Raw genomic sequence first — 26,942 nt, forward strand, 5'->3', positions numbered from 1 at the left:
CTGACCATCTGGACAGGGTGTTGGTGTCTGTATGCTTGACTAGGAATGGTATCACAAATTAGTGACTGGTCTTAAGAGTCCTGTTAAGGGTTATTACATCCACAAAAGAGGGGGGGAAAGAATCATGACATCGCGAAAAGAAGCTCTGCAGTGCCGCTGGCTACACCAGCATTCTGACCGACAACAAGGCCCTCAAGCGGCACAATGGCCACCCGCCACTTTCCAATGGTCTTTGATGTTGCTCACACACTGTAAAAAGAGGCAGTCCGTTCATTCACATGCTGAGGTAATTGAGAGTTCAGAGACAAACCGTCAGGCCCTCACTACATTGGCATCAATGCACACAGACCTCCTTGGCCAAGACCACTCTCTTTGATGAAAGAGTAGGGAATCATAACGTGTCCAAATCTAAAGCTGTGAAAGTAATCTTTTGTGTGGTTGTATCTGTGTTACAGTCTATATTTCCTTCTCTGGTACCACTGCTCTCTCTGTCTACCTGTAATCTTCAACCAAAGAACAAAAAGAAATGAAAAAACAGTGTGACAAGAAAACAGCAGTAATCAAAAGTTAGCCTGCTAACAACCAATTATTCTAGATCTTTTTCAGCTGAAAATGAACAAAGAAATGAACAGAATGGAAAATCTACCATTCTGCCTTGCCACTCACAAAGTGAAGGTCTGCAGTCCAACACCTAGCTTCCTGTCAAAGCATAGGCCATGGATTCTGACAATAGCATAGATACCTTTTTTGATATTTTGCAGACATCAGATACCTTTCTGTGTTGATCTACGACAATGTGGAGGGATCTCACAAAAAATCCCTACCACATTGGTTATCTGCCAATATTTGAGATTTTATTTATTTATCGGTATGTCCATATTGTCTTTAAAAAAACACCAATACTTTAATAACACTGTTAAATGTAATCTTTAGCAAATCTTAAAATGAATACCTATTTTTCATATTGTACATTATAATGTTGTACTTCATAAATTCTCTCAATTAAATATAGAATATTGGTCATTTATTGGAAATAATATCAGCCATAACATAAAAATAATTATCAGCTTATCTTATCTGTCAGAATTATAATATCGGTCCATCTATATTCAAAATTCAAAGCTTAACAATCATTAAAAAACAAACCAACAGCAACGACAACAAAAATCAAACAACACTAGTTTCCTCTGAGCTTGTGAAGCAATGCTGTTGACCTACAAGACTTGAGTATGCAGTTGAGTGAGTTAGTGAAGAGCGCTGTGGGACACAGGTGCTTACACGGTTCTTTGTGCCAGCTTTCACTAACACAGCATAGCAGTCAGTGGTTATTATTGCTACCTTGCAGGGGCAAACCTACGGGTGAGAAATGAACAGTAATGGAGGAGGGTGGGACATAGTTTAGCACCCACAGCATGAAGTCTCGCACCACCTGGCAGGGCATCTTCAAGATTCAATAAGTCAAAAAGAAAGAAGACATTTATCATCCATATCAAATTACCCAGTGCTATGGAGAGAAAAGCTTGAGAGAAACCTCAAAAATTCCCCTGAACAGAGCACAATAGTAACCTATCTGATGTAGCACTGTGAATTATACAATCAAATCAAAAATATTGCTGCAATATAAAACTAGTATAAAATATCATACTGTATATAGTTTAAGTATACTGGAAATATGTATACATGTTCATATACAAGCCAATAAAGTGCAACAGTCAGATTGCAGAAGTAAAAATCACATTCATTTTCTCCATCCATAGAGGAATTGATTTTTATGTGCCTGCAGTCAAATGGCAAACACAGGCGATCCACACTACAATCCAGAAGAAGGCGTGATCGGTAATGCAATGCTGTTTGCTAACCACCCAAAAAAAAAAAAAAAAGAGCAGAAGAGGAGACTATCTATGCACCAACCAAATGGCGAGTAGTGCGCACGCGCTGAATGCATCTTTCTGCACTCATGGACAAAGGAGTACACTTTGAAAGGCTCGCGCACTCAACTGTGAGCGAAACAGAGCAGAACGTGGAAAATGAAGTTGGCTATACCCAGGTCTTAACACTACTGATAATGTGGACAAACTGATATATTTGAAGAATTCTTTTTAAACAGAATAAATCTTGGATAGCTTTTAACCCCCTGAGGTCTACGGTATCGCCGGCGATACCAGCTCGCTTTTTTTTTATTAGTGTAAAAGAAACTCATAAATACTCTGTTGACTTTGATTTTCCATAGGAGTTTCATACATCAATCGATTCTGTTAAATGTGTATTATTTTTGTGTATACTCACAATAAAAACAAAGTGTTGTGCTTTTTGCCAAATAAAGAAAAATAAACACGAAGCGAGTTCTGCCTTCTCTCTGCCAGTGAAGTCCATTCTGAAACGCGTCCGAAAATTAACAATAACTCAGCGAATACTCAGTCAAACAGACATACAGACAGATAGGCATGAAGCTTGAATTCTCTTCTTTTAAATGAAGTCATTTATATAAAAAAACAATTATTCTCATCTTGTGAAATCTGTATTAAAAGAGAGCGATTCCAGTCGAGCTCATCTCATCTCATTACGTTATAATCGGCCCCGCCCACGGAGAGCGCGCGCTATTCAAACGCAAATGGCTGAGGCAATCCTGTGAACGCCCCCATCAGCTCGAGAAAACACACACGTTTATTTAGATCATTGTTTACACCGTCTTGCAGCGCTGTGAGGAATAATACTAATCGAAAATGTCCCTCAGAAGTGCGGGTATATCGAGGAGCGAGCTGAGGAATACAAGTAAGTTTTTTCCTTCTCACGTGAATTTCTTCACGTGGGTTTCTGTTTATGAATGAATAAACGGCAGAGATGCGCGCTGTTTACCACAGCTGGCAAAGACAGTTTAAATTTAAATCGCGTGTGTGAATGAATGATGATGTTTTAGCAAACTGTATTGCTATACTGAGATAAGTAAACATCGACTGAATGTTGAAATAAAATGTAGGCTATTTGTATAAGCAACGTATTAAACTGCAAATTAACAATATGCCCTAATATTTCATGAAAACAACGTTACAGTCAGACGAAATATGAAAGACAACATTTTGTTGACCAGATTTGGGTACAGTTTTTACTGTAGAATATACTGCCACATCAAATAAGCTTTTGTTTAGCCATTTCTATATATAAAATACTATTTTTGTCAAAAATAAAGTCATCAACTAAGATGTTAGCTGTTCCAATGTTGGTTATATTCAAACTAATGAATACATAGATAAATTGTAGGGCCTATAATCATTTTTTTTTTACAAAGAAAGAGTACACTTGAAATATTGTTGAAATTGTAATTATTGTTGTAATTGTAACCATTTTAATAAAATAGCTAAACATATTTACAAGATAGATGTAAGCAAAATCTTAAATGGTCAATATAAGTCTTCTTCTAAATATATCTTTTGTCCTTTCATTGTGGCTCAGTCAGTGTCACACCTGAGTGAATGGCTCATCATTATGCAGAGTGGGTGTATTCTAAGGTGTAAACCACTCCTCGTTCACGCCCCCTCGCATATTGGCTTTCCAAGCAAAACCTGTTTTACATCAATTTAAATCAATGTATGGTTTTATGTGAACGATAAAGCAAGACTATTTTCACATAATTTTGAAGAAAAAACTATAGGCGACGACATCCATAAGTCAAAAGTCTTATTGCCACATATTTAGTATGTGTTTTGTGGTCTTATTTCAAAAATTTTAATTTTTAGTTTTTTCGATAACCACGCATAAACATTATTCTCTCAAAAATGAAAACATGTACATACATGTGGCTCACATATTATTGTAGTCCTGTTTGTGCTATATAGAGTGAATTTACACCTTTGCCATTAATATGTTTATAAGCAACTGAAAAAAGCACAAATGTCAGAGCATGTCAGAACACCCCCAGGGCCCAAAAAAACGCTCAGACTCCAGAGGGTTAAGGGGTGCATAATGACCTTACAGTTAATCACAAAATGCGATACATTGGTCCAAAGGCACAGTTTTCATATACATTTTTTTTTTTTATCTTGTATTTTCACATCGCAAGATGTTTTTTTTTGTTCTTTATTGCCTTTTATTTAGCATCAGCCCTAGGCCAAAATAACTGAAACAATCCTTGTTATTATTTATTTTGTAGTATTTTCATGAAAAGAGCCTTTAGTTTATTGAGTCTTTTGTTTGACATCAGCCACAGCCATTAAAATATGGCCTATGGGACACTATGTTTGCAGTTTAAATTCAATGCACGATACAGCACAATATGAAAGGGTTTTTATTTTTTTATAATGAAGTTATCAGTTGGCAAATATTACCTGGCTGTACGTGGGCTGTGATTTGCACTACTGTCTGTTCAAAATTAATGGAAAAGAAACCTAGCATTGTGGATTTGTTGCTTTTTCCTGTTGTCTTTTGGTTTAATTTTTTTATATTTTATTAAATATTATAAACAACAAAGTTTATAATGATGTGACTCAGATCATAGCTGGTTGGCTTGGTACATGGCTTTTAACCCTTTAAGAGTGTTTTTTATAAATCTCTATGGGAAAAAAGAATGAGAAAAACACTTTCGGAACTACAGCCGTTGAAAAAGTGGGTGGGCACTGTTGCACTATACTTGTTGTTTGAAAGTGTAGGACTTCACAAAGTCACAATGCTCTATGGGATTGGGTGGTCGCTGTTGAACTCTTACGCCCGTTTCACACATACTCCGTGTGCAGTGCGTATGCGGTGCAGGAGCAGCACGCGCTATAGTGCTTTTACATATGCTGCGTTTGTTACGCACTGATCCACGGCTGTACCACAAAAACATACTCACTATTTGTATTTCAAATCCAGAAGTTATCAGCAACTTTTATTTAAAAAAAAGTTTTGTCAGCATTGCGATTCTCTTTGTACACATATACACTCTTTAATAGACGTTTAAACACAACTTAAACAACGCATTATTCAGTGCTACTTCTATATAGATTTATATAGGCTCTTAAACAGCTCAAGCAAGTGGTAAAATATTTAACCATGTAGCCTACTTATATTAAAATCGCAAACATTTTAAATTAAAACTTAAAATTGACAGAAACAGCGACTCTCGTGCCTTTTCTTTTGCATTTAAATTTTAATACAATAAATCTTCACAAAGAACTTGTTTTTCCACCTCCATGAATGAGACAAGTGTTGTTCATAATGCCGCCTTGTTGAGATAAATTGTAGTTTTTCTTGCTTTACCCCGGTCTTAAAGTAAAAAAAGATGACTGTGAAAAAGTAGAATTAAATTAAATACATGTATGGTAAGATTACTACATTTTATTTAATTAAACGCATTTATGGTGAAAATACTATATTTTCAGGTCAATCTGTGTTCATTTTGACCACGAAACATGCGCTGTCACTTTAATTCAGCGCGTGCAGCACAGCAAAAATAGACTCGGTGCGGAAACGATCGCTGCACTGCTGTATACGCACCGCTCCTGGAACGGATCGACGGACTGCAACCGCGTGCAGTGTGAAAGCTCTACTGTTAACATGGGTACGGGAAAAAAATACGCACCGCATACGCACTGCAAACGGAGTATGTGTGAAACGGGCGTTATGCTGTGATAAAGTCAAAAGAAACGTTGAAAAATGAGAAATTCATGGTAAACCCCACACCGACAATGTCAGATTACGAGGCACTATGACTCCTGCAAAAAGGAGCCCAGGCTTCTGTCTTCTTCCTATATTAAACATGCAAAGGAGTAATAGATGTACATGTAATGCATTAGTTCCAATTTACATATCACAAGTCTTTGATAGGGAATATGAGAGCACATTAGATCCACTTGTGGTCGACTTTTATGGCTTTTAGTAGCCTGAAACCCAGAGTGGCACAGCAGGCTTTATGCAGCAGAGTTCCTGATTAGTTCGACTGCAAGAGGGAAAGAGAGAGAGTAAGAAGCAGACAGTGCCTTTTAATGGGCACCAGAGGATGAACACCCACTGACATTTACAAAAGTTGATTATTTTAACTTCTAGGGTTGCTATGCTAGTGTTTCACCAAAGAGAACGTTAAAAGCAAACTCCTAAATGGTCAGATTCATCACTATGTATTTGTTATTTTGCCTGCAAATCTGGACTAGGTTTAGCATACGTTTGGTTGGATTAACTGAATTAGATGATGCACCATATGATCAGACACTTTTCATGACCTTGAAAGTGCTCAGCCTATCACAGCTTGAATCATGATGAATCTTTTGTTGATTTAGTACCAACATCAGATAAGGCTAAAGAACATTTTCTCCTGACCTTTGAGACTTTAATACATAGCATCCCGAGCTCTGAAATCCCTCTGTGGTGGGGTCATTGCCAGGCTATTCGCTGCCAAAGTCAGTTTTAAAAGATTAACATGGATCACAGTGTTCCTGTTTACACCTTCGTTGGGCTTTAGAGCAGAGAGGTCAGCTTGAGCACAACTTATTACCCACATATAGCCTACCTAGGCTTTAGAATTTCATACTTTGGAATTTATGGAGAAGGACAAATACGCTACATGCACTTTCAAGGTTTATCTATTCATGCTCATGAACTAAAAAAAATGTACCTGTCTGTCAGAGGAATTCCTTTAGGTTTGCAGCAAACTAAAGGGCGAGAAAAACGGAGCAGGACAGAATGAGAAAGAAAAATAATGAGAGTGCTCTGCAAGCTGCTCACGGCTGGAGCTGAATGTGGAAGTACTTCCTGGAGGGAAGCTGCTCTTCCTGGATGACTCCTCTTTACTGCCATGGCACACCGGAGACACCCAAAGTGCTTTACGTAGACCAGCCAGCACATTAAAAACTCCCTCACTTTCCCTTTTCTCTCACTCTTTGCACCACATCTGACCACGTTTTGGACTCCGCGGCGAGACAATGTGCAGAGAATGTTGAAACAGAAACCTGGCAGAGGCCATTGTGCGGTTCTGCCACAGAGTTACACTCTCAAAGGGAAGACAAAAGAGCTGCAATTATTTCCACAATGTAGATTTTATTGTGCAGGGCGCTTTCAGTCTCTGCATGTAATGCGTTCAGCAGTTCATCACTTTCCTTCCTGCAGAATTAAACGCTGCTGCCTGTCATCACCTCCTGTCAGAGAACAAGATCACCAGAATAACAAAGAGCTGATTCTGGAAAAACAGTCTCGGCAGATTTATGAAATATTGCTCCCATTTTGCTTTTGTGCTGGAAACACAGCGGAGCTTATTACATGTGTGTAGCTCAGGTGCAAACTAAAATTGGATGTTGTACTTATTGTTGACATAATAGCTGACAGTAGAAAACAGATGTAGTCGGGGTAGTTCTGCCTTTACTGGAGAGAAAAAGACATTTGTAAGTTTGCAAGTGTGACTTGCAACAGTTCCTGATTGTGTTCCTCTCTCTTCACAAATCCTCAATTACCAAATATAGCAAATGAAAAATAAAATTCAATAATAATCAAACATATATCATTTAAAAATATATATATATAAATAAAAAATTAAAGGTAAAGGTAAAATATAATACAAACAATATCTATAATGTTTTCCAAACTTTCGACAGGTACTATATACGAATAAATATATTTTGACCGCTACCATATACATCAGGCGTTTATATCCAAATTATTAACCCAGTACTTTGTAATAATTTGAATTATTGTAAGACAGAAATAATGATACTGTGTGGCTGAAAATACTATTTGTGAAGCGGTTTCATACCTATACATGGTAACTGCTCTCTCTGGATTAGAAGCAGAGGCAACGCAGATTTTAATGTTTCGCTGTGATCGTACTTGTCAAAGATTTAATAGACACAGGCAAATCGTTGTCATTTTATTTAAGAATAAGACCATGTGGATGTTTGATTCGAGATCACAGTCTTTTAACGATTAATCGTGCAGGTCTACTGTTAATGGGATACCCTGAGATACATATTTGGTAAACTTTAGCTAAACTCATGATGGGAATGTGAATTGTTACGAGAGAGAACAAAAGAATACCACAGTTGATTAGTATGGCAGTCAGTAGATGAATGACGGCTGACAACCACCTGTTTCGGCAGGTACCACAACGAGGTAAGAGCTAATGAGGCATTTTGAAGGAGAGAGAGGCAAGGGTCCAAAGTGAAGCAGGTACTTCCCTTCAATTATTCATAGCAGGAGAATTATCATCAAGAGTGAGGCGTTTTGAATGAATAATTGATTGTGTTAGCAGCTTTATGTTAAAACATGCAGCCTTGCTCCTGATGGACAGGAGTCGCTGGGGAAAGGCATGTGACAGGGATACAGAGGCACATGTCACTTGTGTGAGGAGGAGAGCTCCTTGCATTCACATTCACTTTAATGATCTAAGTTGGGCAGAATGGCTTCCCACAACAGTGGCAAACAGCCTATAAAATGTATTGTCTCAATATCATTTACTTCACAACAGGATGCCTTTGGAGATGGAAGAGAAACTTTCAGAACCCGATTGATTTCCGAAAAAGCAATTTGCTACTGAAAGTACTTAGGGCTAATCCCAAACTAAGCTGAAGCAGTTTGTCTAAAGAGAAAATGTTCACTGTTTAAACATATCAAATGGATGCAAAGGAATCATGTTCTTAGCTAGTAACAAAATCAACCTCCCTATACTTTTCTAAACATTTAACATCAGAAGACATGCACTTTAGCAGATGTTTCTTTTTTTCAATATGTATCAAACTTCTTTAGGTCAAGGGGGCACTGACGAAAAATAAAAACTGGCCAGCCAAACAAAACCTCAGCCAACTCTCAAATGTGTCAGTGCAGCCTCAACTTGGCTCCATGGCAAACTGCAATTCAAACCACCGCAATTCAAACCACCGCAATAACCTTTACAGAGTCTATTCTTTAATGTCACCATTGTTCCTTAGCAACTTTGCTTTGTAACGCCCTATTTGAGCAGCGCTCTGCTGCAGTACAGAGTGCCTGGCAACCAGCTATTTTTGAGACGAGGAGAGGAGAGGAGAGGAGAGGAGAGGAGAGGAGAGGAGAGGAGAGGAGAGGAGAGGAGAGGAGAGGAGAGGAGAGGAGAGGAGAGGAGAGGAGAGGAGAGGAGAGGAGAGGAGAGGAGAGGAGAGGAGAGGAGAGAAAAATTATGCACATGGTGAGAGCAAGTACAATAGGTCTCTGAATTGTAATTGTGCATTCAAAAGAAAAGTATTTGTTTGGTAGATTGTTTGAGCACAATACTGAGAAACAAAAGAGGAAACCTGCAGTAAGAATAAACAGAAAACGGGAGGGGTAGTCAACAAATAACTCAAAATAAATTTTCTGCACAAAAGGGGAAAGTGTAACTTTAAATATTTAGCCTTAAATGCTGATATTTTATATAATGCATCATTGTAATCTTTTTGCAGGTCAAATAACTAGCTCTGTGCTTTTTTATATTGTACAAAAATGACAAAATTATTACATACAAATATTCTTTCAATTAATATGATGTTATTCTCTATTTATATATGATATGATGATAAATTCTAGAAATTTTAACAAAAATCCGATTTTTCTTTACAGACCACAAAAAATTACCTGAAATATTTAACTGGGGGGGAAAAAACTCACTGAATCTGTGCAAAAAAAAAAAAAGTCTCGCCCTTTGTTCTTATTTAATCTTATGGAAAAAATATTTACCTCCCAGAGGTCTCCAAAGGGCCCCAGTGGTGTCAATCAAGAAGCTATTTTACTGATCCTGCCCCCAGACGAACTGACTGTTAATTTAAAGCACGCCCACATGAGCCCACTGAGAGATCTTTGAATAAAGACGAGGTATAATTATTATGACACTAAACAAAAGAGAGCAGGTCAATAAGATTTTGTAGAACAGCCATGTCAGAACTGGCCTGCGGCGGGTCAATTGAGTGAGATCTAGCGCCAAATAATCAAAATCGTCTTCAACCTGTCTGATTCACACATTACAAAATCACAAAGCTATTAATAGGCTGTGAACAGGTGGAGTGTCATCACGCTAATTGTCACAAAGATGTGAACCAAAATGATTGTGGTGTTCATTTAAATGATAACAACTGCATATTCAGATCCAATTAGGGAGGGAAAGACAGAAGCAGTTCGGCTTGAATGCCATATTAAAAGCAAAGCCCAGAGAGCATTGCGTTTATGAGTAATGATGAATATGGAACGTTAAGGAGAATCTGGGTCCATCTGTGATTGTCGTACGGATGCGTCCCATGGGCTGATGGGATAAAGGAGGGCATGAAACATCAGAGTGCTGACAGGAGCGCTGTGGCGAGTTTAGTAAGAGATGTGGGGGTGAACCATCTGTTTAAAAGGCCTAAAAGCAGTGAGATGGAGAAAGGGAAGAGAGGCAATTACCTAAAGCATCAGGAGGGACAGGTGTCTCCTTAGCTGCTCCACCCAGGTAAATTTAACGATGTGCTGATGAATAGAGAGCATGCAGATATGAAATATTCACACTAAACAGACAGATTTGTGCTCCCTTCTTAAACAAATCAGGAAACGAGTAATTCAATACACTGTTAGGATTAGGAGGGATCAAGCATTAGAATGACAACACTAAAAGCAGACAACACCACATATCATCATTAGTGGTTGACCGATATATCAGCTGAAGTTTGGCATTTTTTAATTATCAGCAACAGCCGATAATTTTTTGTATATTTGACCGATGTGTCGGAAGCAGGACTTTTATTTTTATGGTGCTGAGAACGGCTGAGCACACAGCGCTCCCATTCTCCATCTACGGCCTCGGTTTAACAGTCTTATCTAATATGTCATTAGACAGAACTGTTAAACAAAGAAAGTAAATGATATACGAAAAAGTATTATAGCGTTAGCTTTTATATTATCAGTAATAAAAAGGCAAACACAATAATCTAATAATAATAAACTCTCTCACTGTAATACTTCTAATTTACCATCAGCATTCAGCAAATACGCATTTGTATCATTTAAACAAATATTTGAATATCTAATAAACATTTCATTTCTCAAACCTTGCAGACTTTGTCGAATCCAGCTGTGAGATCTTCTGAAGTGTGCATTTGTAGCTTGCAAAAACACGTGTGTATTCTGTGCATCATGGTCGGTCTGTGCAAATTAAATGCGGACAGGAGCAGAGTTAAGTTTCACTGGAGATGCACAATCGACAAACTTTAAACCCTTGATTTCAAACTTTATCCAGCTGGCCACTGTCATATTAATGTCATTTTTACTATGTGCTGTATGTAAAATTAGTGCTTCCTTGTCTTTATTTGAAAAATATATATTTGATATCCTGTTGATTACAGTGTTTACTTCCTTTTATTATTTTTTTATTATTTTTTTTTTTTACAATTTCTTTATTTGTTAACATACTGTAATTGCATTCCAAAATTAAGAAGTTGCCATCTAAAGTATAAGGGGCAGTTCACATATTGCGTCTTTTGCACGCTTATAATAGAGCAGGTCATATGACAAGAACCAACCAATCAGCTTCACCCTCTCCATAACAACACTGAAAGCTCAGTCAACATGAAGGATGGGGTGCACCCAAACACTATGTTTTTTTTTCTCTCTTCTCTGTAAATAAATCTTGTAGCAGTGCTACAGTAAGCGTTTTTCGGTGGTGGAAATCCATTACTGAAACTTCCTTGCCGTTGTTCATGGTTGCATAGCAACGATAGACGCCACGGGAGCGCAAGCGCTTTGGAAAGAAAGAGACAGTGGCGCAGCCGCGCCTTTCACTCGTTTTTAGACACGACATGTGAACTAAGTCTGTTTATTTTACAGATTTATTTTTTAATTCATTTTCAAATTTAGTTCTAATTTAAGATATCAGCAATCAAAAAAATTAAATCTATATCGGTCGACAACAAATCGCCATCCCTAAAAAGGCGTCAACCATCCCACCAACTGCAAGGACACAAAAGGACTGAGACTCTCCACTCCAATTAAAGACACCCTGAGCTTGACAGGCCAGGGAGATATATTACTGCCCGAGGTGAAAGTTCAACAATGTATGTGCTATTGAAAGATTAAAAATGTTTTCTATCCTTCAGCTCTAAAGCTCGAGAAGCTTTCGTTTCTCTTCATTTAAAAGGAGGTGGACGATTTGCATGTATGGCGCAATGACATCAAGCTGCCTACTTCAATATATTATAATGCGCTGCTTGCCCTTAATGGAGAATCAATGATGGGACAAGCCCGTCACCTTCGAGTCGAAGCAAACGCAATTCACACATTGACATGTGGAGGGTGTATGTGATTGATTCCGACTGCTCGAGGGTTTTAATATTGTTTTCCGTGCACTCATTGACTCTCACTCACCGTCTTCCACATTATCCATTAAAGCTCACAGTCTGGCAAAGGCTTAATCTCGCTGTCTAGGCCCCTCCCTTTGAGACTTCAACCCCTCTCTCCGTCTTGCCACTCCTTTCTTTTCAGACTGCACACACTGGAAATGTCCATACACGCTTGCTGAGCGGTAGTTAACCGGAACCAAACGTTTCAATGGTCGAACAAGTGCTTTGCACCTGTAAATACTCCATGAAGTCCAAACAATTCATGCAACTCCAATGATCAATATTAAGAGGTTTGTCTTCTCTTTACTTTTAGTAATTAGCACTTTTTCCCACTAATATTCTATACTAATATTTCACTATTAAAACCATACTTCTAATGAAGAACCACCCATCTCCAATATAAACGGTAGACATCAAGCTGACTTAGCATGAAGAAACAGAATTAACAATGAGATTCTATCATGGAGGTTAGTGAATTGACTAAACTGCCATAGTGATATAAGGATCAGGGTTCAGTTGTTCTTAAGGACATCACATTTTGTCCAATACTTGGATGACCGTCAGAGCAAAGTCAGCATAAGGGCACTTATGCACTAGAGAAAGCTCTGACAGAGCTATCGACAGTAAGAAATCCGTAAGATGCCTTTTAAGGATGTGGAAATAGCTGGGACACTATGAAATCGAGCAGGAATACAGCAAAAACCATAATGGGGGATGCCTGCCTGCAATTTTCATTGATTCACATATGCCTACTTCAAAGGTTTTTTTTTAAACTGAGGTCCAGGGATTCCCAACAGGCTGAATAGCTGGGCTAGATGGTACTGTGAATAGTTACCAGATCCTTCCAACACAACTTACCAATAAAATCAGTCAGTCACATGTTAAAATCCTTGGAAACATGCACACACACACACACAATATGGATAGCACCACAGATATGCACTGGCACACACAGGCACACTTGTGACCCCGAGGTGTGTGATCAAATGTGCATGTGAATATTCAAATGCACAGTGGAGGAGATAAGACTAGGGGGAAGAAATACACACAGGGCCGATTAAGCATTGCACACACTTTTATATTATCCCCGGCATTAATGGATTGTGTGTGAGAGAGTTGTAAGAAGTGGAACAAAGCTGATGCTCAATAGCCCCACTTTTGGGTTAATCTCTCATAAAAGTGCACACATTAATGTCATTCAGCTGCGGAGACGTGATGGTGTAAAATGATTAATAGTCCCAGACATCCTGCATGCTCAGCAAAACCACTGCTTCTCACCTTCCCAAAGTCCCTCACGTCAAACAGATCGAAGGGATCAAACAGCTCGCTGTTCCTCAAGCCGAACTTATCATGGCACACTTTCAGGAATGTCCGGATGTTCTTCAGACACAGAAACTGGAAAAGAGGGAGACAAATAAAGAACGTCAGATTGTTTTATTAAGATTAAGATTTCAACCTGACTGTAAAAAAAGGAATAAACACAAATGGAAATGTATTTATGCAAAATGCAAACAAATGGAAATATTTCCATATTTAACAGCATTAAAACACTGTCACTTCACAGGCATGGAGAAATGTGACACCATCTCATTTCTGTAGCGTGTGGAGCATATTTAATTTCCTGGAGCCTATTGACAGTCAGCTCATTTCCTTCTTCCTGTACCAGTGATTAAGCAAACAGTTATCGCACACTGTGATTTGGATCCCCAGACCCAGGCTTGGTTCAGATAAGCCAACGAGTCTCTGACGGATTGCCACTGGCATGATCTATCCCGGTCGCTGTTCACTTACCAGCCTACAAACCTACCATTCCTTCTGTCCTTAGGGTCTCTAAAGCAGACTGGATCCTTCTCTCATTGCACAATCATTACCATTAGTAACACTGATGCTAGTATGACACAGTGCTGGCTTCTGCTCCTTATTTGTTTCAGAGAATTCATGCATAAACGTCCCTTGTAATGAGAATTTGTCTAATATAATTGACTTGAGCAGAGTGAAACCAATACAACCACACAAACAGGGACAAAACAATAACAACTTTGTCATTGTTTATTTCTACCCACCAAATGTCAATGAATCATGTATCATGTTTAATTCATGCAGATATAATTCAATTATGTGCATGGGTTCGCATTTCTATGGAGACAGCGGTGGAAATAAACTCCACAAATACTGGTAGCTGTGTTTGCAACACTTAAGGCGAATAGTGCGTTGCGTTCCATACTAGTAATGATTCAGGAATGAAGGGGGCTGTAAACCAGAGATATTACAAGCTATTATTCAGCAGGAATCACAACCCCTATTGTGAACGCACCACTAGCAGCTCTGTTTCTTGTGTAATGTGGGACAATGGAGGCCTATTTGTCACATTAAAGCCAGTACAATGGAGATAACCATCCTTAGAACACTAGCCAGAAGAAATTCTTGCAGTCATGATGCCACTTTTAAAACAAGCCCTTAATGAGAGCTTTAAGTCAATAAGTATCCATTTTCATTTAATTTAATTCTAATTTAAAGGGATACTTCACAGTTTTTTCATATTAAACTATGTTATTCCCTTAACTAAGACGAGTTGATGCATACCTCTCTCGTCTCAGTGCGTGCACTCAATTGCTCTGGCGCGCGGCGACGCTTTGATAGCACTTAGCTTAGCCTAGTTCATTCATTAGGTACCAAACAGAGATGAAGTTAGAAGCAACAAAACACCTCCACGTTTTCACTATTTAAATACAGTTACACGAGTAGTTACACGACCAAGTATGGTGACACAAAATAAAACATGGCGCTATCAAAGTGACGCCACGCGCCAGAGCGATTGAGTGCACGCACTGAGACGAGAGAGGTATGTATCAACTCGTCTTAGTTAAGGGAATAACATAGTTTAATATGAAAAAACGGTGAAGTATCCCTTTAACACAACCTTGCCGGTTAACAGTTAATGAGCGTTAGTTGTCGGTAGGGATGGGCGATATGACCAAAATCTTATATCACCATACGAGTAATATTATTTCAAGATATAGATATATAAGGATATAGTTATTTTTGCTTTAAATAAGGTTTTAATGATAAAAAAAAAATTATACCATTGAATTTTTCAATTCTTGTCACCATTTTCAATATCACAAAAAAACTAATAGGCCTACTAGCCTAAGAGAAAAAAACTTTTTTTTTTTCAAACAAACAAAACAAACAAAAAATAATATATAGAAAAACAAACTACAATAGAAAAAAGACACAAATGAAATTGACCTACCTGAAAAACGTCAAGGACTAGATAGAAATAAGTAATACTACATCAATTGTATAAAGTAATCAAATGTATTAAAAAACACTGCATTGTCTTCACTGTGTAAATTAAATAGTCTTATTAAAGTTACAAAAGTGATTCAATCAAAAGCAGTGAGAGATTTTCTCTTTCTTGTTGTTTGGTTAAAATTAATAACAACAGCAGGTACATTTGGATGCTGTCACTTTAAGGCCGACTTCATTGATCCAATATACTTGTGCGTTTTCTGTTTACGTTCACTTAAGACATAAATGACTGTGTTGCCTTGCAAAGGCATGGTCACTTTGACACATAAGTATGTGTATTTAACCCCAATTAGCACTCAGTTCAGTTCTCGTCTTCATGTGTGCCAACTCAAAAAGCACGTGCATATAATGAAATGAGTGATCGCTGCATACTGCACTTAAACGGTTTAAAATCGCTTGTTTTTAAATCGCAATAATTAAAAACTTATGCAGATGATAAGCGTTCGTGACTGCGCAGCACAGCAACGTCATGTGAGCGTAACCGTGATAGAGACGATATATCTCTACCGGTTGACAAATTTCTACCTGTTAATCGGGTCTACCGATATATCGTCCACCCCTAGTTGTCTGTCAGGAATTAATATGAAATGAACATCCCTAAATTATATGTGTAGGAATATGCGTGTTATTTTGCAGTTCAATTAACTAAAATGTAATTTTTGTGGATTAAAATTATATATCATTTTTGTCCCAAAAAGAATGAATATTTGACGACAAAATGTTTACTACATTCAATTAATATTTCCATCAAAACAAACCATGACGTAAAAAAAAAAAATCACCCGGCCTTAGCAAGCACCACTAAAATATCATATCCCCCCAAAAAGTGGGCAATTTATAGTTCTCAATTTGTATTCTCAGATTATACTGAATGTGTCTCCTGGAAGGACTCGATACTAGACATTCTGGTAGGCAGTAACCTGCTTTTGGGGCAGATAGTGTTCTCTTAAAATAGATGCTTCAGTAACTTCTCTCTCTCCACCGTTTTTGAGACCAGAAGTTCAGTTTGTTCTGCACCCACTAAGCATTAAAAACATACTCTGGCCTTTAAAGTATTATAGTATGCATTTTCCCCATCCTGTTTAGCTACATTCAGCTCAAATGAATAGGTCACTCTTTCTTCATGCTAATCACACCTCTCTTTAGTCTCCTGACTGCTTACTGGAAGCCCAAAGGTATCGCTTTGGCTGTATAGTGTCATAGCGGGGGTTTGAACAAATCTGTTGCTCAGAGTGCGCGCCTCAACCCCAGGCTATGTTTATGTGGCTGTTGCTCTCTTTGCATTAAGATTCTAGTGATGACTACATGGAAAGATCAGAGCACCACCTGTCTCATTCAGCACAAGCACTCAAAAATGTGCCTTTTTCAATGAAAACCAAATAAGAGAAGGAAAGACTGCTATGAAGAGTGGCAGACATGAATAAACACCTAGGGGAAGAAACCAGGTTACAAAGAGCTGTCATTCCTGAACACTCATCCCTCAGGAACGGATACACACACAGGGAATAATGAATTATCCTTTCCACCAGAGGTGCACCGCCCTCCTAGGATATGTCTTAGCGAAACAGCGAAAGCATCCACTAATAAACTAGATCAACAAAAAAATAAACCCTCAATGAAAAAGAAGGAAAGGATGAGAAGAAAATTAATCAAAATAGATAGAAGAAAAACCAAGAGAAATGAAGTCTTATGGGAAGATTGTTACGGAGCCCGGGAAGTCACCCGTAGGAGAAAATAAAACAAGACCTGTAAATCCGGCGCCACAGTTTTGCAATTTCTCCCCTCAGTTTATAAACCATACTCACAGATTCTTAAATTGTTCCCTCAGTTTAACAAATCGCTGCCACAAATTAATAATCTGTACCCATGGATTTCTAATCCGTGCGCTCAGATTTGTAAACCGGACCTTCAATCCATTTTTCAATCCGTACCCACAAATTCATAATCCGTGCCCACATTTTTTTCAAACTACTCACAGATTTGTGGCCCATCCTTCATTTTAGATATCTAGTCTACCAACACTTAAATTCTAGGCTACAATTTGGGGACAGGGTGAAATAGACAACGATTTATTAAGAATTATGTGCGTAATAATCTTGTCCATCTATCTATTTGTGATATTCTAATACTCTCAATTTATATAGACAGGGGTTGTTGTACTTTAGAGATGCGCCGATACTAAATTTCTCCTCTGATACCGATAGCCGATTATTCAAAATGATATCTGCCGATGCTGATACCGGTAGTTCGATTTTTCTTAAGGAACAAAAAAACTCTCCCAAATAATGCTGCAAACTATTCAGGGAATCCTCTCATTTGGTACACTTTAATATTAGAGGTTAATTAACAACAGAGGCATTATGTGTGATTTATTTTCAGATATAATAATTCCACTCAAATAAAAACAATTTGTATACAACTCAGTTGCACATAAGCACTTTTCTTCTTGGCAAATTTATTCAAACATACATATATACTTAACAATAAATATTGAATAAGCTCCTCTCTAGTGTTTTTTATAGCTAACTAACAAACTGAACACTGGATAACTTTCCTGAGGTAAATGCAACATTAAGTGACATTGTACACAAGCTGTTTTATTGACATTTTTCAGTGGATGAAACACAGACTTAGTGATTACATTTACATTTACATTTATTCATTTAGCTGACGCTTTTATCCAAAGCGACTTACAATTGCTATATATGTCAGAGGTCGCACGCCTCTGGAGCAACTAGGGGTTAAGTGTCTTGCTCAGGGACACATTGGTGTCTCACAGTGGATTCGAACCCGGTTCTCTCACACCAAAGGCATGTGTCTTATCCATTGCGCCACCACCACCCCCACATGGTAGATTACATGAGACAATACGGATTTCGGTAAGTTGTACTCTATCTTTCAACATACCTTCTGGTAATCATGCATGTTTTCTGAGATATAATTTGTATTAAACTGGAAGAAAAGACTCCAGCTCTGTGCTGCAGCTTGAACTGAGGTGCTACAGCGATCCGTCACGTCACATTTAAGAGCGTCAAAACGCCATTTATTGTTGTAATTTGGTGATAAAATGGATATTATTTTAAAGCTGAGACTTTGTTTCTTATCAGAAGTAACAAAACACAAAGCTCTTTGCGATTATTGGATGAGAGGAATACTGTTTACATATACTGTTTGATGTAGGGAAAAACCACAGATCTGGCAACCCTGGCTTGAACTACAGATGATTCATAGGGTCAAATAGAGCCCGAAACGTTGCTATTTTTGAACTGTTAATGTGTTATTATCGCATTAACTTTTCGCACCCTTTTGATTGACAGGATGGCCGATAGTGAAAATAACAGCTTTTATCGTCTGATACTAGGGCCGCAACGACGCGTCGACGTCATCGATTACGTCGACTATGAAAATACGTCGACACGCATGAAATGCGTCGACGCGTCACATTAATTACTTACGTTTAAATATCGAATAATGGCGGCTTCTGCTCCCTCTCATGGTGAAAATGACAGACCACGATCATCCAAAGTATGGGAATACTTTAAACTACGGCCGAACAGAAAGGTGCTTTGTTCACTATGCAAACTATTCCCCATTCGACGACGATAAAATGGACTTTAATTTATAACTTAAACTTAAATCTGTTAACGAAGCTTTCAGTGCATTTGCCAGTTTTTAAAAGTTGAGTATGCACATGTAGACTAGAGAGCTGCACTCCCGCGGGACCCACGATCTGATGGCCGAGTGCGGCGCGGTAGATCTGATGGCCGAGTGCGGGCGCGGGCGGTAATGCACTCGTGTGTGTGCTGGTTGCGGGAGAATAAAACGATTCGCGGGACTCCCGCAAAATAGAATTATCTATAAATTGAACATCTAAAAACGAATAAATTGTCATTAATCTGTTGCACAAAAGCAACAAGAACAACTAAAACAAAATAGAAACGATTTACAGGCCAGAGTCTCTATCTATGTTTGCAGCGTTGAACAATGTAGCCAATCACAGACATATGTGTTGATTTCTTGAACGCCAATCAGATGCATAGAATCCCCTCACCGTTCAAAATGGACTTTTTGTTCAGTGCTGAATTCTGCATACTGGCAAATCATCGCATTATAGCAAACAAAGTGTAGATATTATGAAAGATTCATTGTGCAGCCAGTTTCATTTATAATAACAGAGATTTGTGAGATCGCGATGAACTGAGATGCTTTTTAGGAATTATTAAGGGAGAAATCCGTCCCGCGCAGGTCTCTAATGTAGACTTTAAAAACAAACGACTAACATTATGTTTAACAGTAGCCTAGGCTGCAATCTAGTGTATGTGAACCTTTTTGCAGATAAACAAGTGCATTTTCGGACAAGTTAATTGAGTAAATCATACTCCCACTACGGTAATTAATAACAGACTATAGTAAACACAATTTCCTAAATAGGCCTGTGTATCTTACATTTTATGAAATAGTACCATTAGTTAAAAAATAAAGTTTAAAATGCTTCCTGTTCGCATATTTCATAATAAAATGACAATTACCTTTTCTGAAATTTTTTTTTTTTGTCACCATTCATAGATTTCATGTTAAAATAATATACAGATGCACTACCCTCTGATAAGCTGATATATTGTTGTACTTATTATTTATTGGAAAGTTTGCCAATGGATAAATCAGCTAATCCCAAAAATAATCATTAGATTAATCGGAAAAATAATCGTTAGATTAGTCGACTAATCGAAGAAATATTCGATAGATTAATCGACAACAAAAATAATCGTTAGATGCAGCCCTATCTGATACCAATTATTGGCCGATACATCTCTACTTTCAATCCAAAATACATTTTACCCTAGCACTTTTACTTGAAGTGCTACGGTAAAACATCAATATAAAATATACATCAAAGTGTACTTGCAGCCAGACTAATTATTAAAGTGTGTTAATGATTAGTTAACTTGAAGTGTGCTATTTTGAAACAACTAATTTTGTACTAAGTATATTTTAGTTGTAAGCAAATTGTAATAAAGCATCACTTTAAGTGTATTTAGTGTACTTTTGTGTACTAAATTGGACCAACTTCAAGTATACTTAGTATAATTTAAGTATCCTGTGTAGGGACTAATTACATGCTTGATTAGTGATATATTAAAGTGTACTTTATTTGTGTTACAAGACATTACAAATTCATTTTGGCACGATTTGTTAAACCTAGGGGAACAATTGAAGAATCTGTGAGTACGGTTTATACATTTCCTACAGGTGACTTCCTGGGCTCTGTAGATTGTTGTGTCTGAGAAGCAAGAAAAAAAGTGAGACCGGGAAAGGGAGTATCGCTCCCCATAAGGGCACGAGGAGCACAGATCAATCCAGCCAATGATTCACTTCAAAAACATGACTGAAGAAGTCAAAGAGTCAAACAATCTGTCAAGTAAGCCTTGAAGCAGCGACTCAAAAAGACAGTCAGTCAGGAAGAAGGCAAGCACAGAATCAGACAGCGAGTCAGCGGGAGAAGCAATGAGTCTAGACTGTGGCGAGACGTAGTCAGGCAGCCATCAGAGAATCTGCTGTATCTACTGCATGCATCAAAGATGTAAGCAAACAACAAATCATATAAATGGCCAGACGGCGCTCAACCGATTGAACTGAGTCCTAGCTAGGATGATATGGGCGTAGAATCCAGGTATGAGGGCACCGTTTAGAAAAATACCTTCAAAAAGAACCTGGCAAAGGGTCAATACCGAGCCAAATGAATATGTGAGAGGGCGCTGCCCTCATTGACAGGCATGGCAGTGGCATTTTGTCAGCGCTCTGATCCTTTGTCTCGCTCACAGAGAGGAAGCTCCCACAAGAGCATGGTGCCCAGAACAGGTCAAGACAGAGCAAGAAAGAGTGAAGGAGAATGAAAGGCAAAAACAGTAAACACACCTCAGAGGAGCTGAGGAGGCTGAGGCTGATTAGCTCAAATCTTCTGCAGAATTTACGGGGTCGCACAGATGTTAAATCCTCTCCAGAGAAAAACCTGACTTCGACTAATTGGAGAGTTAGCCACTAAATGAATAATGTATGCTGGTATGCAAATGCTAATCTGATAGGATTAGCCAAAAGGCCCAATTTATCACAGAAACCCCTCTAAGTCGTGATTGAATCAAATAGTGTACCTCATAGGAACCCCATCTGCCTGTATAAAAATAAGAATGCAGAAAACTGCAGTTGCCTTCAAAACTTTCAATAAAAGAAAAATGCTTTCAAAAATGTGTTTTGCATGGACTTCTTTAATAAAACTATATCTATTTAAATTTGTGAAATATTTATTTAAAATTGTGAAAATCTATTAAAAAATGGATAGCCACTTTTGTTGTCAATCTAGTAAAAAAAAGAGCCAAGACCTAAGGGAGGCATGTCCCTCACCACTACAGGTTTTCTGAAACAGAAGATTCATAGACTGAGGAACAAACACTAGCCTCTCACAGATAAATGGAAAATTGCAAGCCCTTTAAATTCAGAAGCAGTCACAAAATAAATGGCCCCAACCTGGCCAGATAAAGGGAACAGTGTATCAACATGTCTACTGTCAAAGCCTTGGTACAACACTGTGTGAAGACAATGGGAGCTCTTCAGTGCCCCAGAGCACTATCTGGATTCATCTGTCCAAATTCACTTCAACTGATTCAAAAGAATGAATGGATGCCCGACGGTCTGATCTGGAAGAAGGGGAGACAAAAGGAGGACTAAATCTTTTATTATCACCATCTTCTGACCTGATTACCAATTTCTGTAAAACCTCATAAATCCATTTTCTTTTAAGTCTCTCGGGCATTTATAAAGAAAATGTATGATTAAAAACCAGAGAAAGTGTTATACTGCCGTTTCTGTTTATTTTCTTATAAACTCGTGTTGTTGCCAAATCATTTAAATTCTCACACTGTAGAAATACACTGATCATCCTTCAAAGACTGAAAAACTAGGATGAAATGGTTTCGCTAGAGGATCTTAACTAATGGGTTAATTATTTCATATTCAGCACTTTTGATCTTTTGGAGCATAAAATTCTTGAAGTTTGAATTTGATCCCTGAATTGGAGATCCTGTATGACTTCAGGGCTGTCCAGTTTTAAATAACTTTAGATTTATTAAAGATGAGCACCATAACATGCTCTATTCTGGGCATCCAACAAATCACACAGAAGTAAAGTTGTAGACACTGAGCAAAAGCCAACTGAGTAATCGGTGGATTAAGTATCCCGCAAACACATCAGACGCAGGGCTGATGAATGTGGAGAGAATGGCTGTGGAGAATCACAGACTACAGCCGATCAATGGTGAGGTTATTTATGATGCCAGGGAGGAGAACTGGGGGCCGCATACATTTTCAGCAGTCCATTTCTCTCTTTCGGCAGTGGTTCCTCGTATCTTGTGATTAAGACCCTGCTCTAGGTTCTTCTTCTTCTTCTTCTTCTGGAAGACATCTCAGATGCATCCTGAGAATCTAGGCTGCATTTCTTGTGTTGTTTACTTTGTTTACGGGTGCTTCGGTTTATACAAATGCAAAGTAACATTAGCATTGGACACTCTCATTTGAAACAATCATGCAAAGTAGCACAGCCAAACGTTTTAACGGAGCCAGTGTTCTGTAAATATCATGTTGTACTTCCCTTGCTTTGCAGTCCATTGCCCATTACACGCCTTAAAAATGCATAACCGAAGGGCACACATAAAGAGAAAGCATCACTCCACCGCATCTGTGCCATCAGCGACAGAAGCCTCTTTAGAAACAGCCAATCCAATTACAGTGGCAAAATCTTTTTACAACCATGAAATGGTTTGAGGAGGCATGCCAGGTTGATTGTAGCTTAAAAAAATTAAATAAATGGGTTATCTGTGATGACAATGACAGACAATAGACTCAGACCTATATATACAAAACTATAACTCTGGTCTAAATCCTATCAAGTTGCTATATGGTCTACAGCCAAATCTGGCAATATCCTTACCAAAAAATTAAACCTTTAAACAGTTCATAATGATTGATTTTAGTACTCAGAGAGGAATATTTGGGGGGAAATGATCTATGTAATTATTTTAAATAAAAAAAAATACAACAGGTATACCTGCAAAAAACTTTTTAAAGACTTATGACTTCAAAGAAATTGTAGAGGCATTAAATGCAATTCAATACAAGGTCCTATCGATATATTTAAAATAAAAATACTAAAATAATTCAAATAAAAACTCACCACTGATTTCACCAAACCATGTTTTTCTACCTAGTACACATGTCATACTTAAAAAAATTATTTAAAAAATTTAATAAAATTTAAAAGGAACCCGGTAAATAAAAAGTGGTTCTTAGTCCACAAGCATAATAGTCTTTGCACCTAAAATGCCTAAAAAATACTGCCTAGGTTGTCAGCTCACTAGCTTTTGGAACTGAGCAGAAAATTCTTCACACAATAACTTGCATTATAAGCTTCTTGTTGCATTTATTCCAAGAAATAGGCTAGATTTTTTTTAGTACACTAATAAATCCAGCAGTTCAGCAGAGCAGTGTGAGGAGTGTTTGACACAGCTCATGTCTGGTTCTGAGTGCAGCTGCTGGGTCTCAGCACTTAGCTGCTATTATCTCAGAGCTAGCTAATGTCATTAACATAGAAAATGGCCTCTTAATCACTCAGTTGATTCCATGGCTTCTGTGCATGTCTTCATTTAAATAATAATCTTCACACCCCGGCTAAGTCATCACTCAATCACCAGACAACATCAACACAATCTGAAAAACAGTTTGTTTATAGGTAAGACAAAAGAAAAACAAGATGCGAGACACAAATGAATGAATATTATTTACCCAGACAGTAGTAGTAGTAGTAGTAGTATAATCTGCTTAAAATTAAAATAAAAAAATATTATCCTCACTATTATCCTCACAGGGTCCCGATATCCTGTTTAAGACACATTTCCTGTTTACACATACAGTCCATTGGAATTTGGCTTGAGAGTTTTTTTGGCAGCAAGCTCCACTGGATTTAACAGAAGAAGATAACAGCAGCTAAAAGAAAGACTTCACAATAGGCTGGGTGGCCCTAATATACCTTTTAGTGGTGCAGGTTTATCCTCTCCCTGTGTGACAACAAACAATCTCTTCTAAAAAGCTGCCAAAATAAAACCCATCATCTCTCCTTCACTCCTTTTCCATTACGGCACAGTGTAATTTAATTAACTCCCGATAAATCTTTGACATTCTTCAGTAATGACAAGCAAATCTGACGAGTCTGGAGCACAGCCACATGCTGCAACTGAAAGTGCTTGAAAGAAAACCTGTAGGAGAGAGAAGGCTTTGTCAGGGGGATATGGTAGAGAGGAGCATGAGCTAGCAAGATCAAAAAGGCACTCCCTATCACTGATCTCACTTGAGGAAGGCAGGAGGTGGGGGAGAGTAGGGATCACAGTCTCGCTTTGGCTTCTGCTGCTCTCCGGATGCGCTTGTGCTTTCATCAGAAGGCAGCAGATCCAGCCAGGGGCTGATGAGGAGGATCAGAGCTGCAGCCACACATACAGACCCAGACAGAGAGCCTGGAGCCCGAGAAGGGAGTGTTTTTCTAACACCATAGCTCAATTAGGACAAGCAGCCAGACTAAAAGAGAATGTTTTAATGTGAAAGGCTGTGATGGTAAAAATGGAAATACTAACGATTCAAAGCCCTTTTGAGACGTAATGTTAAACTGAAGATCCTTTAGTTGTGATCCTACAACAGAGATGAGAGACCGCAGTAGATATGTTACATCCAATCAAAGTGGTATACGTAAAATAGGCACCCCAACTCTGCAAAATGGAAAAAAAAATATGCAACATGGTAGCAAAACACATGAACTCAAAATGTGAGATGAAATGAGCAAGGTAGGTTTGATAAAGCGAATCCACGTTGATCTTATGATGACACTGGGGGCACATGCGTGAAGGGCAAGTTTAAGTCCAAGGGATCGTGCTTTGAGATTGGGTGTGTGAATTTATCTGCAATGAGCCATCACACAGTCACTAGACAGACAGAGCCGGCAGCACGCTGGTGTAAGGGTGCTCCAATTGATCGGGCGCCAATCGTTATTGGCCGATAATAGCTTTATATAGTTTGATCGTGGTCTCTATAAAGGCCAATCAGAAGAGCCGATAAGAGTGTGTCCTATCCAGACACAACGCCGCGACCCACACGATAAAAGGTATATTTTCCATGTTAATCAGAGTTTTTGTCCTAACCAGCCATGACGACGACACGTGACGATTCTATTTATGTGCTTTATTTAATGTTATAGGACAAGTTCGGTATTTTACACTTAAAGCCCTGTTTACAGATCGTATCTGATGAAATAGAACGGTTAAGATTAAAATTTGGACACATGCTGCTGTCCCGAGAATTTTAGGTTTATTTCGCTTTTGTGGACCTATTTTGCCAAACGCGTCACACCCGTGATTCTTCCGTTGAGAGCTTGAATAATAGACACTCCAGCCCAGTTGGTGGCGATAATGCACCTTTACCAATTGCAAGCAAACCACGGGCATTTCATTGAATACACAGAAGAAGCAGAAGAAGAAGCGGCGGAGTAATACCGTAAAGGTGCTGCGGTCTCACAGCACGTCCAATTAAGTCAATGGAGTTGGACAAAAACTACGATAAAACCTGTTGGAATGCATCTTTTTCAGCGATTTTTGAGGGAACATATCAGTGAACACCCCTGACCACTCGGTGAGTTTCACGTCTTTGTAAACGAAAGTTTAATGTGTTTTTAGGTCGGAATCTTCCAGTGCATATAGACAACCATTGTGGGGATGGGGGGGGGGGAAGCGAAATAAACCTAAAATTCTCGGGACAGCAGCATGTGTCCAAATTTTAATCTTAACCGTTCTATTTCATCAGATACGATCTGTAAACAGGGCTTTAAGTGTAAAATACCGAACTTGTCCTTTAAAAGCGTGTAATGTGACTGAATATCATTTAGTGCTCCCAGATTTGTAGCCATACTAAAAGCCCAAAGTACCAAAACTTGCCAAAGTACCAAATTGCTTCACTACATTTACCGGTCTGGCAGTTCTACCAGGTGTCTGAAAAGAACAATAAATTTGCTGAATATTTGCAGAGAGCAGAGACATTGTAATGACAGCAACCCTACAGCAATGACAGCAAGCAACTAGGGCTATGCGATTTTAGTGCATTTCTTTCCTTCACAATGGTGTGCTTTCGTTCCTCCCTAAAAGCCCAAACTTAACATCCAAATCAGCTAGATCAGTGATTGTCGTAAAATGCAGTCTTCTGCTGCTAAACTGCAGGCCGTGCCTAAACAGTTAAATACACACAGAAATGTCAAAATGCCCAGCTTGTTGT

General features: G+C 38.4%; 1 protein-coding gene across 3 annotated transcripts in view; it reads right to left on the bottom strand.

Moving 5' to 3' along the window:
* Positions 1-26,942, bottom strand: part of vav2 (vav 2 guanine nucleotide exchange factor) — a 200,156-nt gene that overhangs the window by 129,279 nt on the left and 43,935 nt on the right. For all 3 annotated transcript variants that reach the window (XM_082141917.1, XM_082141916.1, XM_082141915.1), the window contains exon 2: positions 13,551-13,667. In XM_082141917.1, coding sequence (XP_081998043.1) covers positions 13,551-13,667 — 117 coding nt within the window. The remainder of the gene's footprint in view (positions 1-13,550; positions 13,668-26,942) is intronic.

The sequence above is a fragment of the Leuciscus leuciscus genome (genome assembly GCF_965113295.1).
Source record: "Leuciscus leuciscus genome assembly, chromosome: 16".
NCBI classification, from domain to species: Eukaryota; Metazoa; Chordata; class Actinopteri; order Cypriniformes; family Leuciscidae; genus Leuciscus; species Leuciscus leuciscus.